At 35.2% G+C, this 18579-nt stretch overlaps 1 protein-coding gene and 1 pseudogene across 4 annotated transcripts in view; one reads left to right on the forward strand and one right to left on the reverse strand.

The window, feature by feature from the left end:
* The window catches only part of USP47 (ubiquitin specific peptidase 47), a 110591-nt gene that overhangs the window by 64385 nt on the left and 27627 nt on the right, over positions 1-18579 (forward strand). For all 4 annotated transcript variants that reach the window (XM_045894130.3, XM_045894129.3, XM_045894131.3 and 1 more), the window contains 5 exons: positions 12137-12232; positions 12308-12460; positions 15086-15253; positions 17171-17302; positions 17749-17825. In XM_045894130.3, the coding sequence (XP_045750086.1) occupies positions 12137-12232; positions 12308-12460; positions 15086-15253; positions 17171-17302; positions 17749-17825 (626 nt within the window). The remainder of the gene's footprint in view (positions 1-12136; positions 12233-12307; positions 12461-15085; positions 15254-17170; positions 17303-17748; positions 17826-18579) is intronic.
* Positions 8168-8265, reverse strand: LOC123858171 (U4 spliceosomal RNA; annotated as a pseudogene).

Consider the following 18579-nt stretch of genomic DNA (forward strand, 5'->3'; position numbering starts at 1 on the left):
CCCAAACTTGGAGCTGAAGAAGCTGGCATCCTGGAAACAGCAACAGGCATAGACTGAAAAGCCTGCTGTCTCCAGCCAAAAGACCAGGAAAGGGACAGCCTAGCAAGGCAGAAAACTTTTAGATGGTACCCATTCTGTTCTAGCCAAAGACCACAGAAAGACTGTGGCCCCTGTCTCAACCCATACCAGCCGAGGCTGAGTGGGGAGCCTAGACTTCTATTCTCATGAAGTTATAACTAGGCTTTCTAGCCCCCTGCCTGGGTGGTTAGAAAGAGAAGACTGAGTAGATAGCCAGGAGTTTCATCCCTGCTGGGCAGTAACAAACCTTCCCACTACTACTCTCCTGTTCTCCTGGTTCACTGTCATTAGAGACACACGGGGAGCCTAGCCTTCACTCCCACCTCCATAGGAAGGAAATGCTTCTTTCTGTCCCCATTGATGTCAGAAGAGACCTAGTGAAGAGTCAGGATTTTTGCCATCTTTGAACAGTAAGGAGACTAGCCCCCACCTACCTATGGTGTCAATGGAGGCTATCAGGGGAGCTCTTAGGAAACATTTCTGCCCCTCACAGCCAAGATATCAGCAGAGGCTTACTGAGCAGCCAGAACGTCAGCCCTTGCCCAACAGTAATGAAGAGCTCCTCATCCCAGGTGCCAGCAAAGGCCGAGTGGGAGACTTGGACTTTTCCTCCCACTGGCAGTAATGAAGCAGGAATCTTTTCTCTCCCTGGAGCAGTGTCAAAGGAAGCCAGTAAACCAGAAGATTCAAATAGGGTCCAGAATCTCATAATACCTGAAATGTCCAGGTTTCAATAGAAAAAAAAGAAAAAAAAACGCTCTCTATATTAAGAACCAGGAAAGTCTTATTTTGAATGAAAGAAGAGACAATCAACAGATACAAACACCAAAGTGACCACTTAGAATTTATGACAAATATTTTAAAGCAGTCATCATAGAAATACTTCAGTGGGAGATCCTAAGCCCATTCGAAACAAATGAGAAAATAGAAATTCTCAGGGAAGAAATAACAGATAAAAAGGAAAGTGAAATGGGAATTTAGAACTGAAAAATGGAATACCAAAGTGAAAAACCTGATGGATAGACTCAATAGTGGAACCGAGGAGACTGCAGAAAGAATCCGTGAACTTGAAGGTAGAATAATAGAAATTGCCCGCTGTAAGCAGCAGAGAGAAAATAGACTGGAGGAAGTTTTTAAAAAGTTCTCAGGACCTTTGGAACTATAATAAAAGACCTAAGATGTATGTCATTGGAGTCCTGGAAGGAGAGGAAAAGGAAGGCAGAGCTGGAAAAATACTTGAAGAAATAATGCTAGAAATTTCCCAAATCTGGCAGAAGGTATAAAGCTATAGATCCAAGAAGCTGAGTACATCTCAAACAGGATAAGCCAGAATCACTCTACATCCAATTATAGTCAAGCTTCTGAAAACTGAAGACAAAGAAATATCTTAAAAGCAGCAAGTGAGAAAGATACATTTTCTTACAGGGTAAAATTACTCTGATTTCTCATAAGCAAATTTGTTATCAAAAACTATGGAGACCAGAAGAAAGTGGCACATTTTTCAAGTGTTGAAAGAAAAAAGCACTGTCAACTAGAGTCTTATACCCAGTGAAAATACTCTTCAGAAATGAAGAGGAAATCAAGACCCACCCTGGGTGAGGGAACACTAAGGGAATTTGCCACCAGTAGACCCACCTTAAAAAATGGCTAAAGAAAATTCTCTAAACAGAAAGGAAATAATAAAAAGAAGGCATCTAGGAATGGTAGGAATGAAGAAAGAACATACCGCTAAAAATCTGGGTAACTACTAAATAGGCTTTCCTTCTCCTCCTAAGTTTCCAAAATTATATTTGATGGTTGAGCCAAAACCATAACATTGTTTGATGTGGTTGTAAATGTATGCAGAAGAAATATTTAAGACAATTACTTTATAAACAGGAGATGGTAAAAGGACATAAAGGGAGGTAAAGTCTGTACTTCACTTGAACTGGTAAAAGGATGACACCAGTAGAATGATAAGTTATGTGTATATAATATACCTAGAGCAGCCACCGAAACACTCCAAAAAACTAGATAAAATAGAATTTAAACAAATATGTTCAGGTAATCCACAGGAAAGCAGGAGAGAGACACAAAAAACTAAAATAGCAGGCTTAGTTACATGTAAATGGTCTAATTGTACCAAATAAAAGGTAGAGTTCGCATATCAGATTTAAAAACATGACCCAATTGTGTATGCTTGCTACAAAAAACTCCCTTTAAAATATATTGGCATAAACAGGCTGAAATGTAAAAGGATGAAAAAAATGTTATATCATGTAAACATTAATCGAGGCAAGTGGCCATATTAATATCAGATAAGGTAGACATTAGAGCAAAGAAAATTACTAGAAATAGGGTCATTATAATAAAAGGTTATTAGTTCAGGGGCGCCTGGGTGGCTCAGTCAATAAGCGTCTGCCTTCAGCTCGGGTCATGATCCCAGGGTCCTGGGATCGAGCCCCGCATCGGGCTCCCTGCTCAGTGGAGAGCCTGCTCCCTCTCCCACTCCCCCTGCTTGTGTTCCCTCTCTCGCTGTGTCTCTCTCCGTCAAATAAATAAATAAAATCTTTAAAAAATAAAATAAAAGGGTTAGTTCATCAAGAAGACAGCAATGCTAAATGTGTATTTACCAAATAACAGAGCTGAAAATATATGAGGAAAAATTGTCCAAAAAGAAAAGAGAAATTGACAAATCTATAATTATAGTTGGAGACTTTAATGCTTCTCTGTCAGTAATTAATAGGTAGAACCTCTAGACAGAAAATTAGCAGATAACAGTGCCATCAACAACAGGATCTAATAAACATAAAACGTTGCACTCAACAACAGCAGAGTATACTCTTTTTAATGGACTATATATCAAGAAAGACCATACCTCAGACCATGAAACAAATCTCAACAAATTTAAATTAAAATCATTGTGTGTTTTTCAACAATGATAGAATCAAGTTGGAAATCAGTAACAGTAACATAACTGGAAAACCACCAAACACTTGCAAAATACACAGCACACTTAAATAATCCAAGAGTCTAAGAGGAGACGTCAAGGAAAATTAATAAAAATAATAACAAAACACTTTGAAAGGAATTAAAATGAAAATATATAAAAAATTTTGAGACACAGCTCTAAAACAGTACTGAGAGGGAAACTTAACAGCATTAAATGGTCACCTTTAGTAAAATGCTTGTGTTGGTAAAAAAGAGAAGTTTTGAATCAGTAATCTGAGCTTCCAGCTAACCTGGAAAAAGAAGAAAAAAGTAACGTAAAGCAAGCAGAAGGAAGGACATAATAAAGAAAAGAGCAGAATCCGTGAAACTGAAAACAGAAAAACGAGAAAATCATGAAACACAGAGCTAATGTTTTGGAAAGATCAATACAGTGGACATACCTGTAGTAAGACTGACAGGAAAAAAAAAAAAGACAAAAATTTACAGTATTAGGAATGAAATGAGTACCACTACAGATCGTGCATGTGTCAAGAGGATAATAAGGGACTACAACAAACCATTCTGCACGCATAAATTTGATAACTTAGATGAATCAGTACTTCAAAAAGCACAAGCTATAATTAATCCAGTATGAGTTAGATAATTTAAATAGCCCTGTTAAGGTATTAAACACATAATTAAAAATTTCTCAAAAATGAAGTCTCCCAAGTTGAGATGGTTTCACTGGAGCCTTGTATCAAACATTTTAGAACAGTGAGCACCAAGTGAACACAATCTCTTTCAATAAAAAGAAATGGAAGGAACCCTTCCCAATTTATTTTATGAAGTTAGTCTTATCCTGATACTAAACCAAAGTTAAAACAAAGCAAAACTTCAAGCCAGTATGCTTAATTCATATAGGTAAGAAAATTCTTACCAAAATATTAGTAGGTAGAATTAAGCAATATGTAAAAAGAATTAGATACTATGACCAAGTAGGGTTCATTTCAGGGATTCAGAACTGGTCAATATTTAAAAATCAATTAGAGTAATCTACCATATTAATAGGCAAAAGAAGAAAATTCACACCATCACATCATTTGACTCAGGAAAAACACTTGAAAAAACTCAGTATCTACTCACAATAAAAAAACTCACAAAACTGGGAATAGAGGGTAATTTTCTCAACTTAGTAAAGAACATGGTAAAAAAAAAAAACCTTACAGCTAACGTAATATTTCATGATGAAAAACTGAATGCTTTCCCCCTAGAATGTCAAGGTTGTTTCTAAGTGAGGATGTCTGTCTGCTTTCACCACTCTTATTCAGTGTAGTACTGGAAGTCCTAGTCAGACAATAAGGCAAGAAGTGGGAATAAAAAAGCATTCCAATTAAAGGAAGAAGTAAATTTGCCCCCCCACCCCTTTTTAGGTAACATGATTTTTTTTTTTTTTTTTGAGCGAGAGAATGAGAGAGAGCACATGAGAGGGGGGAGGGTCAGAGGGAGAAGCAGACTCCCCGCCAAGCAGGGAGCTCGATGCGGGACCCGATCCAGGGACTCCAGGATCAAGACCTCAGCTGAAGGCAGTCGCTTAACCAGCTGAGCCACCCAGGCGCCCCAACATGATTTTTTAATGTAGAACATCCCAAGGCACCTACCAAAAACCTGTAGAACTAATAGGTGAGTTTTGCAAGATAGCAGGGTATGAGATAAACATTCAAAAATCAGTTGTACTTCAGGATACTAGCAAATAACATGTAGAAAGTGGAATTCAAATACAATACCATTTACAAACATGGGGATAAAACGCCTTAGGTGTAAATCCAACAAAATATGTACAGGACCTATGTACAAGAAACTACTAATTCTGAAAAAAATATTTCAATAAATAGATAATGTGCTCATTAATTAGAAGATTCAACATAGTAAAAATGTCAGTTTTCTCCAAGATTATCATTTAATAAGCCTTCTTCTCAAAATCTGCAAGATTTTTTGATGATATAGACAAGCTCATTCTAAAATTTATGTAGAAGGTAAAGGAATAAAAATAGCTAGACTTAAGAGAGTTTTGGGAAAATAAGAATAAAGCCGGAGAAATCAGTCTACCTGATAAGACTTATTATAGAGTTACAGTAACCAAGACTGGGTGGTGTTGGTGGAGGGATAGACACACAGATAAATGGGACAGAACAGAAAACCCAGAAATAGATTTGCACTAGTATGCCCCAACTGATTTTTTTTTTTCCCAACTGATTTTTGAGAAAGGCACAGAAGTGTTTCAGTGGAGGAAGGATGGCCTTTTCAACAAATGGTGATGGAATAATTGGGCATCCATACACATAAAAATGAACCTCTACTTAAACCTTACACCTTGTACAAAAATTTGCTCAAAATGGATCATAGATTTAAATGTAAAATGTAAAGTTATAAACTTTTATTTAAAAAAATAGGAAAAAAATCTTCCAGATCGAGGGTTAAGCAGTGAGTTCTTAGATTTGATACCAAAAATAGTCCACAAAGGGAGTAATTGATAAGTTGCATCTCATCAAAATTAAAACATTTACTCTCTGAAAGCCCAGGCAAAGAGGAAAAAAGGGAAGCTACAGACTGGGAGAACATACCTGCAAACCACGTATCTGACAAGGGACTGATATCTAGAATATATAAAGAAGTCCCAAAATAGAATAGTGTAAAAAAAAAAAAAAATTCCATTTAGACAGCTGGCAAAAGACAACATTTCATCAAAGAGGATATACAGATGTCAAAAAAAGAAAATGTGTTCAGTATCACTAGTCACAAAATCAAGCCACAATGAAGGTAATACTCTACCTACAGAATGTCTAAAATAAAAAATAATGACAGCACAGAAAGCTGGTAACAATGTGAAGAAAATGGATCACTCATAAATTCTTGATGAAAATGTGAGATGTTACAGGGAATTTTTTGTAAAACTATACAATTACTGTAAACCCCAGCAATTGTACTCTTGGTTACTTACGTCAGAGTCATGATAACTTATGTAAATTTATGTTCACATAAAAATATGTAAACGAATGTCCATAGCACCTTTATTTTTAATATCGACAAACTGAAATCAGCCTAGATGCCCTTTAGCGAGTACTTCCACAAACTGTGATACATACAAACCATAGAATACTACTCAGCAACAAAAAGAAACAAACTATTGATACACACTAAAACCGGAATGAATCTCTAGGGAATTATGCTGAGTGAAAAAAAGCCAGTCCCAAAGGTTTCATGTGATATGACTCCATTTATATAACATTTTTGATGGACAAAATTTTAGAATTGGGGGCAGATTAATCAAAGCTTATAAGTTTGGTGGGGCCAGGGGAAGGATGGGAAGGTGATTACTATAAAAGGGCAACAATGAGGGCTCCTTGTATAGGATCTGTGTTCAGTCTCTTGACTATGGTGGTGGATAATGAACCTATACGGGTGATAAAATTGTATAGAACTTAATACACACATGTAGACACTAAAACTGGGAAAACCTGAATAAGTTATGTAGATTGTATCAGTGTCAATATCCTCATTGTAATATCATACTATAGTTTTGCAAAATGTTACTGTTGAAGGAAACTGGTGTACAAGGGACTCTGTTGTATTACTTCTTATCATTGTGAATCTACAATTATCTCAAAAATTGCAGTTAGAAAAAGTGGGTGGCTTAGGAGAAAGTTCTTTTCCTAGTCAAAACAAAACAAAAACAAAGTATATATCCTGGGAAAGATAGTTGAATATATCTGTAAGGAAGACATGTCACTATATATCAGTAGCACAGGATTGCTAAGTACATTAAAATCTTAGGAAATAGTTACCAAGTGGTAGTTCAGATTTATCTTTTTTTGCTCGATCTGAAAAATAAAGTATCCTATTTTGGCACCCATTTCTTCATTAAAAATAAAATAGACATTGAATGATGAGAAAAGAATTTTATATATAGGGTAAGAGTAAAAAGAAATGAGAGAATTCATAGGCAGTGTCATTCCTTGGATATACCTTATAATTGCATTGTGCCTAGATTTTCTGCATTAACTATAAAATTGTAATAACTAATGATGTAAGAATTCTCCTGTTCTGAACTCTGAAAATTACAATCTAAAAAATGTGCAAATTATATTTTGTATAACAGTGAGGGTTAAGCTCTAGAAAATAAATCTATTATATTCACTCTGGGGTGATGAAAAACAACCATAGTCAACCCAAAGCTAGTTTAGAAGCATGATACATGAGTAATTTAACATACTTAAGAGGACAGCTGTTGGTAACCAGAGCAAAATTTTTTGTGTGTATTAATAATGGTACAGTATTTGTAGTATTTTGTTCCATTTTTATGATCCATAGCTTATTTTTTAATATGTAAAATACAGTTTGGCATGATTTTTCATAATCTACATCACATTAAGGTGAAGATAATTGTATATAGCCCCATTAGCCCATCATTTACATAATTTATTTCTTCAGTAGATAGATGAAGCTAATTTTTATAACTGTCTAATCTTATTTATGATTAACCTGGAGACAACTTGTTAAAAAGTGAATACGGAAGCTATAGAAAATTATTATAATATAGTTTTAACTGGTTTCTGAGTTTGGAGGATAATGGTAGCCGCCAGATTCTGTTTATCTCTACACATTCTCCCCCAAAACCATAGACTAAAAGGAACACAGGTAGAACCCAGGTAACCCATAAATTCTGCATTACTAGGAGACCGAACACCCTAAACCTCAAATTACTTGAAAGTAGCAAAATAATCACCAAATTCCAACAGAGCTTCTACTGCGCTACAAGTCTGTATGTGTGGAGAGGATGCAGTGGAAAGCCTTCAAGGCTATGAAACAGAGAAGAGATTGAGAGATGTAACAAAATAAAGACAAAAGTCACCCTCAGAAGGAGAAAGTACAACAGTATGTGCCAAAAGAGAGAGTGCCGAATAGGACTTGAGTAGTTTATAGCACCACAGGGAAGGAATTCTAGAGTGAGAAGTGGCATCCTTAGAAGAATTTTGCCTCTGGGAGAGAAATAGAGAAGCATGATGCATCTGACCTAGTAGTGAAGAGAAGAGAAAACAAGGAGAAAGAGAGAAATTAAGTGTCCTGCAGAATGAAAGACGACCTCAAGCTCTGCACTCCCATCACTCGTTTAAGAAACTGCACTTCACTAAGTTGACAAAAGTTTGAGGTACTCTCAATTAGCAATAATCGCGCCTCGGATAAACCTCATTGGCTACGATACTGCCACTGCGCAAAGCTAAGTTTGAGGTACTCTCAAACTAAAGAATGCTGTCCACAGAATGATGGGGTGGGTGGGTGGGGGTTGGGAATCAAATTTACACAGCACCACTGTTAGAAGAAAACAGAAAATATGTATTAAAGCATTTCAGCTGATGAAAATCCACCCTGCCAAAAAAAAGCCCTCAGGAAAATAACCACACGGTAGAATGCTGTAACACAGTACCCCAGGCTAAATGAAATATTCTCAAAAACCTGGTATCCAAGAATTAAAGGAGAGAAATGAATTTAAAAAACAAAACACAACAGGAAATGTAATATGAATTGATAAAACTCAGGAAAGAAATTGAAGAAAAAGACCAAACTATGTTCAAAGTAAAGAATAAACTATAAAATGTGCAAGAGAATAGAATGGAATGGAAATCTAAAGAGGGACGGAGAATGAAAATGAAAGGAAGTAAAAAGGATCTCAGAGAAAATGAAAGACTGGCAAAGGATGTCCAACATAACTGGGAGTCTGTGAAGAATAAAAACAACACAGTAGAACAAAACTTAGGAACTACAAGCCAAGAAAACTTTCTGGGAGTCAGGGAAATTTAAGTCTACTTTTGAAGGACCTACCATGTACTTGGAAAAACTGACCTAGAATAATCAACTCAGACATATTTTGGTAAACTGTTAAACTTTAAGGTAAATTGAGCTGGCATCATACTTATGAAGAGCAGCATGCAAATCATGGCAACAGAATAGCAATTTCCAAAAACTCAAGGAAAGAAAGTACAGGCCAAAGATTTGACATCTAGCCAAGTTTTTCTTCTGTTATGATGGCAGTGAGTAATTCCATTCTTGAACATTGAAGAAATTACTGAATATTGTATCCATGAGCCCTTCTTGAGTTTATTAGGGGATAAGCTCTATCCAATGAAGAGATCCCCAGCCCAGGGCAGCTTCAGCAAAAGGATTATGAGCACTTAATATATTAAATTATAGAAATAAGGACTAAATGAAACAAGGGTGGGGACATAGGTAGAAGAATAGCATATTATATGTTAGATGGAGTAAAAGGAATACCACTCAAAAAAGGGGAAGGGAGAAATAAGGGAAAGTAGAATGAGATCATAGATGGCTGAATGGGTAGGAGACAAAGGATAACATAAAACTAGCAAACAAAACATGAAAGGCTTAAGTAAGAGAAAGGGAGATTAAGGGCATTAACAAACGTCTAAATGCACTAAAACAAAATTACCTTCCTAAATACCAAAGGAAAATGTAAAAGATAGCAAAACACGCCACTTGGAGAGAACACAGTAAATACTACTAGTACACACAGTAATTAAACTAATTTAGATGAAACAAAACATTGTCATATCAAATATGAATGGACTTAAGTTGCCTACTAAAAAAAGATTTTTAAGTTGGCTCATAAACATTTTATAATTTGGTTTAAGCAAGAATCCAGTAGTGGATGTTAAATCCAGGGTGGAAAGTTTAATAAGATACAGGCGCTTTGCATGGTCTCCAAGTATCTCCTTACAGATTACATATTAGCTGCAAGGGGATAAAACAGTAACTATGTAGTGGAGAAGCTGGATAACACTTTGACCAGGTAATTAAAGTTCATTTCACCAGTAGGGAGGTTGGCAATATCATGGCCTGTGACCGTGATATCCTTAGGACACTTCATAACTTAAGTGGTAGTCTAGTAAAGAATACCTAGAACTGGAACCTAATGATAAGGAACATCAGACAAACCCAAATTGCAGACATTTTATAAAATAACCAGCCTCCTTCAAAAACCATTTATGTCCTGAAAGGAAGAAAGGCTTTGGAACTGTTCCAGACAAAATGAATCTGAAGAGACAGCCAAATGTAATCTATGATCTGGATTCAATTCTGTACTGGATGGGGAGAAATGCATTTTTAGGATTGGGACAATTGACAAAATTGGAATATGGTGAACGTACTTTATCAGTCTTAAATTTTCCTGAGTTTGAGAACTCTTGTTTATGTAAGAATATTGTTATTCTTAAAAAAAGTCACATAAAACTATTAAGAGGGAAAGCATGATATGTAAACTTACACTCAGATGCTTCAGAAAAATACATAATGTGCGTGAGGGTGGGAGAATGATAAAGCAGGGGTAGCAAAATACTAAAAGTTGGTGAGTCTGAATAAATTATGGGACTCTTCTGTGCTTTAAACTTTTCTCTGAGTTTTATTTTTTTTTTTATTTTTATTTTTATTTTTTTAAGTTTTATTTATTTATTCATGAGAGACAGAGAGAGAAAGAGAGAGAGGCAGAGGGAGAAGCAGGCTCCCAAGGAGCAGGGAGCCCGATACGGGACTCGATCCCAGGACCCTGAGATCATGACCTGAGCCGAAGGCAGACGCTTAACCATCTGAGCCACCCAGGCGCCCTTCTCTGAGTTTTAACTTAAAAAAATAGAAAAAGATAGCGCTAGCTATGAACTCTAGCCAGAGACATGGTTTAGTAAAGTAGAATTTGAGTTATATCATTTTCTCACTCTACGTACCTTCCCTTTTTTTGTTAAAGTATTGAGTGTTTTACAGTTCAGTTTCTATTTGGAAAGCTTGACTAATATCAGCCTATGCTAAGCTAATATATATGGCTCCTTTTTCTGTGTTATGCTTTTACAGGATTTGCCTTTTTCATGCTTAAAATATACTTTAAAGAAAAAAAAAAATTCTGAATGTGCCCCTTTCTGTGACGTCCAGTAAAATGCTTGGTCATGTGGGAAAAAACCCACTATTTGGTTCTCCGCCCCACCCTCAGCTCCCTTGCTTTCTTGGGTTTCTGAGAACAAAATAGGAGATGGATGAGGTTAGAAGCATTTTAAATCTTTTTATTTTTTATTCTTATCCCAAAATGAGCTATACGAAACAGTATGTGGATAGTAGTTTGTTGTCAACTGTTTTACATTTTGCCAGATCAAGCCCCTTTATTTATCTTTTGAGCAACAACATGTTCTGAATCAAAAGAAAAATGTTTGAAGATATTTTGTCTTAATGGTACAAATTTTTTCTTTGCATATAGTAAATATGATCAGTAGTTCTGATTAGACCATGTGTGAAGAGATCACAACAAAAGAAACTTGAGATTATGCCGTCCAATCTTATATGTTGTATTAACTACAATTTATTTTTTATTGTAAAAAATCGGTGATTAAAAATTAAAAATTTTATGTCCCCTGATTCTTCACGAATATTCATACTAAGTTTCTTGCTTCTGTCTTAAGGCTGTATGGAGAAAAGAGAACCATATGGTTCCACTAGGTGAACACTCCAGGAGCTCTCATACATTTTCAGATGGAGCAGTATCTGACATGCAGGGAGAAAGTTGCCCAGTGCTCTCCAATCTTTAGTGCAGTGGCGAATTAAGGATTGACGCTAAATATAGTGGTAAATGATGGTTACTAGATTCTTTAGTGTATGGATAGTGCGAATTCTTCAGAGTTCTGTTATTTACTGTACAGTTTATGAATGTCTCCTTTTACAAGAAGATTGAAGTGATGCATGTACTTTTCTAAGAAATATGGAATTTTTAAAGACAGGATTTTTATTAGATTATTTAGCCGAATTCCACAATGTAAAAGTCAGTGTAAAAATTAGGTAGAAGTGACTAACTGTGATGTGCAATACTAGGAAAGCCAGATTTCATGCAGAATTAAAACAATTATTTTGTCCCTCAGTTTTTATAATGACATTATATTGCTGTTGATAATTTTTTTTTTCTTTTTGCATTTTGAGTTCCTCATTTTATAGCCATTCTACTCCTGTTTTGGTAATTGCAAAGTTTTTATATTCAGGGCTTTGTCATTAACATTATAACATCTTTAAGTAATTATAAAACAATTATTTTTTTTCCTACTAGGAAGAAGCATTGCATGCGTTTATTCAGCCAGAGATCCTGGATGGCCCAAATCAATATTTTTGTGAACGTTGTAAGAAGAAATGTGATGCACGAAAGGTAGATGCCATGTAGAAATTAATACTAAGTTATCTGAGATTATATTCCATATTCAATAGGTCCCTTTCTTTTTAGGGTCTTCGGTTTTTGCATTTCCCTTATCTGCTGACCTTACAGTTGAAAAGGTTTGATTTTGATTATACAACAATGCACAGGATTAAATTGAATGATCGGATGACATTTCCTGAAGAGCTAGATATGAGTACATTTATTGATGTTGAAGATGAGGTAAAATATTTATTCATATTTTTTTGTTAAAAGATACTAGTCAATTCATTTTGGTCATGTGTTTAAGACAGCTATTTGGGGTAACAACACTGGTGGTTTTTAGACTGTCTTTGTGATAGAAGGTATTCCTTTCTTCCCGTATTTTGTAATGCCAAGTTCTATTAAAAGATCTAGATTTGTATAAGCTTTTTTTGTCCACCGTAAATTGTATTTCAGATATTCTTTTTTGATCGGAATAACTTATGATATTCTTTGAAAAAAACAAAAAGAATCTCAGACTCTGGAATTATTTCTTTAATTTGAGCAATAATCTTATGTTTCATAACTTTCTTAGCAAAACAAACCAATCTAGAGGTGGGCTGCATTGTGTTTCTGGTACATATAAACACAGAATAAATATGTTAAGTGAAAAAATGAGCAAATTGGGTAGTATGGCCTTAATTTTTTGTATTTGTCTTAGTCTCTTTTTCAAGGATTAAGGTTTCTGGGTTATTCTCAGTTAAAATTTAGCACCTTTAAAATAGGCGAGGCTAGAAAGCTAGAAAATAAAGGCATTTTATCTGTTTTCCCTTTTTAAGTTAGTTTTTTAGTTAAAACTTTATTTAAATAGTTTGAGAATGGGACTTTGAAGGACACCAGCAATGCTTATCATTTTTTTCCACTCATTGACCCCCCTTCAAATTCTCTGGTTCTCCTAACCTTGATTCAGTTAGGAATTCTTAATGTCCCACTCTTTTCTTTTGGAAACTTCTGATTTCATTATAGGGGTTATTTATAATCACTGGACATAGTTATTAGAGAGTGATAGATCTTTATTTTTTTTCAAAACTACCATGAATCATTTTTTTCTGATTGGAACTCATCACTGTAGTTATAAAAATGCCTTTTCTCAAAAGCTCAAAAATGATTTTAAACAGTAGGTTTTAGTTAGTGCTCTTAAGTATTAAGAGAGAATGTGGTATAGAAGAGCAGCTTTTCTGAGCCTTACTTTCTCTATTCAGTAAGGGCAATAATTGCTTTTTATGGCTTTTATAAAAAGCGTTTTAGATAAAGTAGATGTTCATGGAATGGTACCTATGACCAGGTTACATTTTATTTATTTATTTATTTATTTTTTAAAGATTTTATTTATTTATTTGACAGAGAGATAGACAGAAGAGCACAAGCAGAGGGAGTGGCAGAGGGAGAGGGAGAAGCAGGCTTTGCACTGAGCAGGGAACCCGATGCGGGACTCGATCCCAGGACCCTGAGATCATGACCTGAGCCGAAGGCAGACGCTTAACCATCTGAGCCACCCAGGCGCCCCAGGTTACATTTTAAAAGGTTTAATTTAAAATAGTATTTTCGGGGGTGCCTGGGTGGCTTAGTCAGTTAAGCGTCTGTCTTCGGCTCAGGTCGTGATCCCAGGGTCCTGGGATTGAATGCCACATCGGGTCCCCTGCTCAGCGGGGAGTCTGTCTCTCCCTCTCCATCTGCCTCTCCCCCAGCTCATGCTCTCTCTCTCTCTCTCTCAAATAAATAAATAAAATCTTAAAAAAAAAACCAAAGTGGACATAGTCTTTACAAGAGTCCTACACAAACAGAGATCAGTCAGTATTGGATTGGTTTTCTGTATATACCTAATATATTTCTTGTAAAAGCAGATCTTTTACAAATAAAGAAAACCTAGATATAATTTGACAGGAACTTTTAGGAAGTTCTAGGTCCATTTGTTGGGAGAAGAGATGTTCCAACCTAAAGGAATGTCAGGAATGACCTTTTTGAACTTAGTGTAGAGTTCTAGAGTTGGTTTTCACTTTGAACTGAACTTTCTTGAGAGATGAAGATGCAGTCCCTACAACAAAGTTCTTGGCAAATGTTGGTGCTTATTATTATATATTGCTTAATTAATTTAGGAACTTCTGTACAACTTACAAGAGCCTGCATCTTAGAGAAGAATTCTCAAACTATTTAAATAAAAATATTTTTAGGTACGTGTATTAAATATTAAAGGAAAAGGGGGCAAGAAGTTGGGGATTTCTAAGAAGTAGATTCCTTCAAATAAAATTTGCATGAGAGGGATTTAAAAATCTTAAAAGCATGAAAGAGTATGATTTTTTTGTTATAATTCCACCTCTTGTGCACTAGAATGTAAAGTTCTTGAGGATAGATACAATGTTGTTTTTCTTTCTAATTGTCTATAATACCTAGCACAATGATAAATTAAATTGAACTTTTTTGTTCAAGAAAAGAAATGATACTCTTTTGGGATTTGAGAACAAAAGCTCATTTTGGCACTTAGGTTCTCTGCTTTTATAGATTTTGGTGAAAGAAATGGTAATTTATATTGTTACTTTGCAACTATAAACATAATTGGGGTTTAATTTGAATTCTGAATCACTAATTAATTGTATTTGAATTTTAAGGAAATTAATAGAGATACTTTTAAATACACTGGTTTAATTTTATTTAAGGACTCACTAAAAAAAGGTAAATTTATTTAAAATAAATACTTTTATTAATAATATCTGAACTTAATGTGAAAGAATTAACACTTTTATCGGAACATCACTAGATAAAAAATTTTAGAGTATATGTTTTCGTTTTATTTAGCTTGTAATTGTAAGATAATTATGTTTTATTAAGAAATCCCCTCAGACTGAAAGTTGCACTGACAGCGGGGCAGAAAATGAAGGCAGTTGTCACAGTGATCAGATGAGCAATGATTTCTCGAATGATGATGGTGTTGATGAAGGGATCTGCCTTGAAAGTAATAGTGGAACTGAAAAGATTTCAAAACCTGGACTTGAGAAGGTACCTATAAAGTTTGTGGGGTTTAGTTGAAAGAATTAAATAAATAAATAAATAAATAAATAAATAAATAAATAAATAAATAAATAAATAAATAAATAAATAATAAATATAAATATAAAGAATAAAATAATCTCCGAGCTGCTATATAATTCTGTAGCTATTGTGACCAGTAAATTCTCTTTAGGAGAAGTGATTTTTGAAAAGTAAAGACTTTTTTAAAGCCGTTTTTATGCATATATGTGATCATAATTAAACTTTAGGAGAAGGTACTTTTAGGCAGGAACATGAATTGCTGGGAGGCTGAACTGCTGTAGCTATGTAACCAAGCTGGGTGGTGGTGTGGAAAGGGTGCCTAGTGGTCAGGAAACCACTTCTGCCTTTAAAGTTGCACCAGGCCCCTAAATCTTATATCATAGTTTTCTCATATAGCAAAATGAAAGTTTTCGGCTAGATCTGTTGATTTAAAAAATTTTGGCTGTGAACTTTATGAAATAGTTATAGAACCAATCTGTTAGAGATAGGGGAAAGCCAGAGCCCTCAGCCTCCCCCTCCCCTCACCATGAAGCCCTTAAGGCACTTAAAAAAATGATATAGTTTCAAGGGTTATAATTTGACAACTACTGGCTTTGATAATTTCTATCATAAAATCTTTTATGTCACTGTGTCAGTAGTTTTTAAGATTTTATCAAACTGTTTCTTCCACATTCATATAATCTGCTTTATTGAGGGGAGAATTATAGGTCAAATGGCTTCAGCATGTGTGAGTTATGAGTCACTAGCCTGAAGACTAATCAGTAATTCAAGTCTTGCAGAGTCATATTAAATACAGAGTTTTTTTAGACCGTCTTTAAGAATGGAGTTTCTCTTGCATGAATCAATTTTTAGGCCAAGACCGTTATTCTAATCACTATCATCATTATCCTTTACCTTTTAAAATTACCTGTTTCAGGGCAGATAGATGATCATGAATTGCTATGTAATGAATAATGTAGTGGATACATTATAACTTAGTCTAAAGAACATTGGATTCAGGCATGGGTTGGCAAAGGGTTCCCTGCCTGTTTTCCTACATAAACAATTTTTTTTTTTTTTTTTTTGGTCTTACTACACTAAGTAGGACTTCTTACACAGGGTTGAGTAAGAGTGGTAAGAAAGAACATTCTTGCCTTGTTCCCAGTCTCAGGAGGAAAGTGTTCTATTTCTCACCATTTAGTATGATGTTGGTTCTAGGGGTTTTTTGTAGGTGTTCTTTATCAAGTTGAGGAGGTCTCCCTCTTCCTAGTTTGTTGAGAGTTTTTATCATGAATGAGTATTGGATTTCATGACATGCTTTTTCTGAATCAGTTGATAGGATCATGTAATTTTTCTTTTTTAGCCTGTATCACATAGATTGATTTTCTAATGTTGAACCGTCTTTGCATACTTGAGAGATGTCAAATCAGGAGATCACTGTATCACAGATACTATATAAATACATTAGAAGATGTTCCAAATCATTATATCCCTCAGCTCTTTTGTAAAGGAAATAGAATAATTGTACTTGAATGAAAACAACTATGTTTTTTGGGACCTCTTGATCTTGCCTATGCATATCAGAACAGTCTTCTGTTTAGCACCTGCTTCTAAAATTTCAGACTGTTATTTTCTTACATAAATAACATTGTATTTCAGATATGCATAGTTCCAGAGGTTAGAACATAATTAAAATGTGAAGGAATGTACTGAACAAAACTGTGATATATAAAACTATGTGGTGACTTGCCATTTTAATTATCTTGGAGGAAAGTGTACCTACAATAACTATCTAGGACAACTAACATGTTATTTTATTCTGTATTAATAGAGAATAGGAAATATACAAAAAGGGGCTTTTTTATTTTTCCTCTTCTCTGAGTTACTTTTATTTTTCCCCCTTAGAATTCCTTGATCTATGAGCTCTTCTCCGTTATGGTTCATTCAGGGAGTGCTGCTGGTGGCCATTACTATGCTTGTATAAAGTCATTCAGTGATGAACAGTGGTACAGCTTCAATGATCAACATGTCAGCAGGGTAAGGAGGGGTTAAGATTATTCTCAAAGACAGGAGTAGAGATGTTTCTAATCAACAGCAGAGTTTATTAAAAATGGGAGACTTAGTTTGTCCAGTGAAGCATTTTAAGACACATGCTAAGTCAGTCTTTTGTTTTTGCTTTCAGTAAACTTCCTAGTTTGTTTTCCTTGTTACTTGTTTTGTTTTGTTTGAGGCTTGCTGAGTGTTTCCAGAGACAGATTCCCAATTTTTTTGTTTTTTTCTTACCCTGAGCCATCATGCAGCCTGTCTGTTGAGGAGCACTAGAACTGATTGGCCAGTAGCAGCCACTGACTCTGATTAAATTTTATGAATTGGTAATTGTATGGCCCATTTACCTATGAGGTTAAAAACAGGCTTACTTGTTGACAAAGAGGTAATGGTATTACAGATTTTACAAAAAGGTAAATAATGTAACAACTTTTTAGATAACCCAAGAGGACATTAAGAAAACACATGGTGGATCTTCAGGAAGCAGAGGATATTACTCAAGTGCTTTTGCAAGGTAAATAACTTCCTAATTTGTACTGTTTATAAATTAGAATCAATTACAGCTTCTCAACATTTTTTTACCATTAAAGAGATTTAACCCAGCGGTCAGCAAACTATAACCCATGGATCAAACCCTGCCCGCCTCCAGTTTTTGGAAATAAAGCTTTATCGGAACACCACTATACTCATTTGTTTAAGTATTGTGTGTTGATCTTTTCCCTTAACAACAGGTAAGTAACTGAAACACAGACAATATGGCCCAGAAAAAATGAGCTGACTCCTGACTTAACTGTAGTAATTGTTCTAGGACACAGGTTTTTTGAAGACTTAACTGTGTTACCAAGAGGAAATGTGGAATTTTCTCAGAAATCCATTGGGAGGAGCAAAGTAGATTCTCCTTTTATTTTCTAGAATACTTTAAGTTTGAACCTAAGAACAGTTATGTGGTCTTCTAGCTGTTTGAAGCAACAAAAAACTATTTTAAAAAAAATATTTCGGGGTGCCTGGGTGGCTCAGTCGTTGAGCGTCTGCCTTCGGCTCAGGTCATGGTCCCAGGGTCCTGGGATCGAGCCCCGCATGGGGCTCCCTGCTCCGCGGGAAGCCTGCTTCTCCCTCTCCCACTCCCCCTGCTTGTGTTCCCTCTCTCGCTATGTCTCTCTCTGTCAAATAAAAAAAAAAAAATCTTTAAAAAAAAAAAAATTTGGTGCTAGGAAATGGAACCTTTACAATCTCCTTTTTGTTGACATTAATCTTTTTTATATTTCTCC

The sequence above is a fragment of the Mirounga angustirostris genome, unplaced genomic scaffold, assembly GCF_029215605.1.
Source record: "Mirounga angustirostris isolate CCGP_5_RB_7025 unplaced genomic scaffold, mMirAng1.0.hap1 SCAF_13, whole genome shotgun sequence".
Lineage (NCBI taxonomy): Eukaryota > Metazoa > Chordata > Mammalia > Carnivora > Phocidae > Mirounga > Mirounga angustirostris.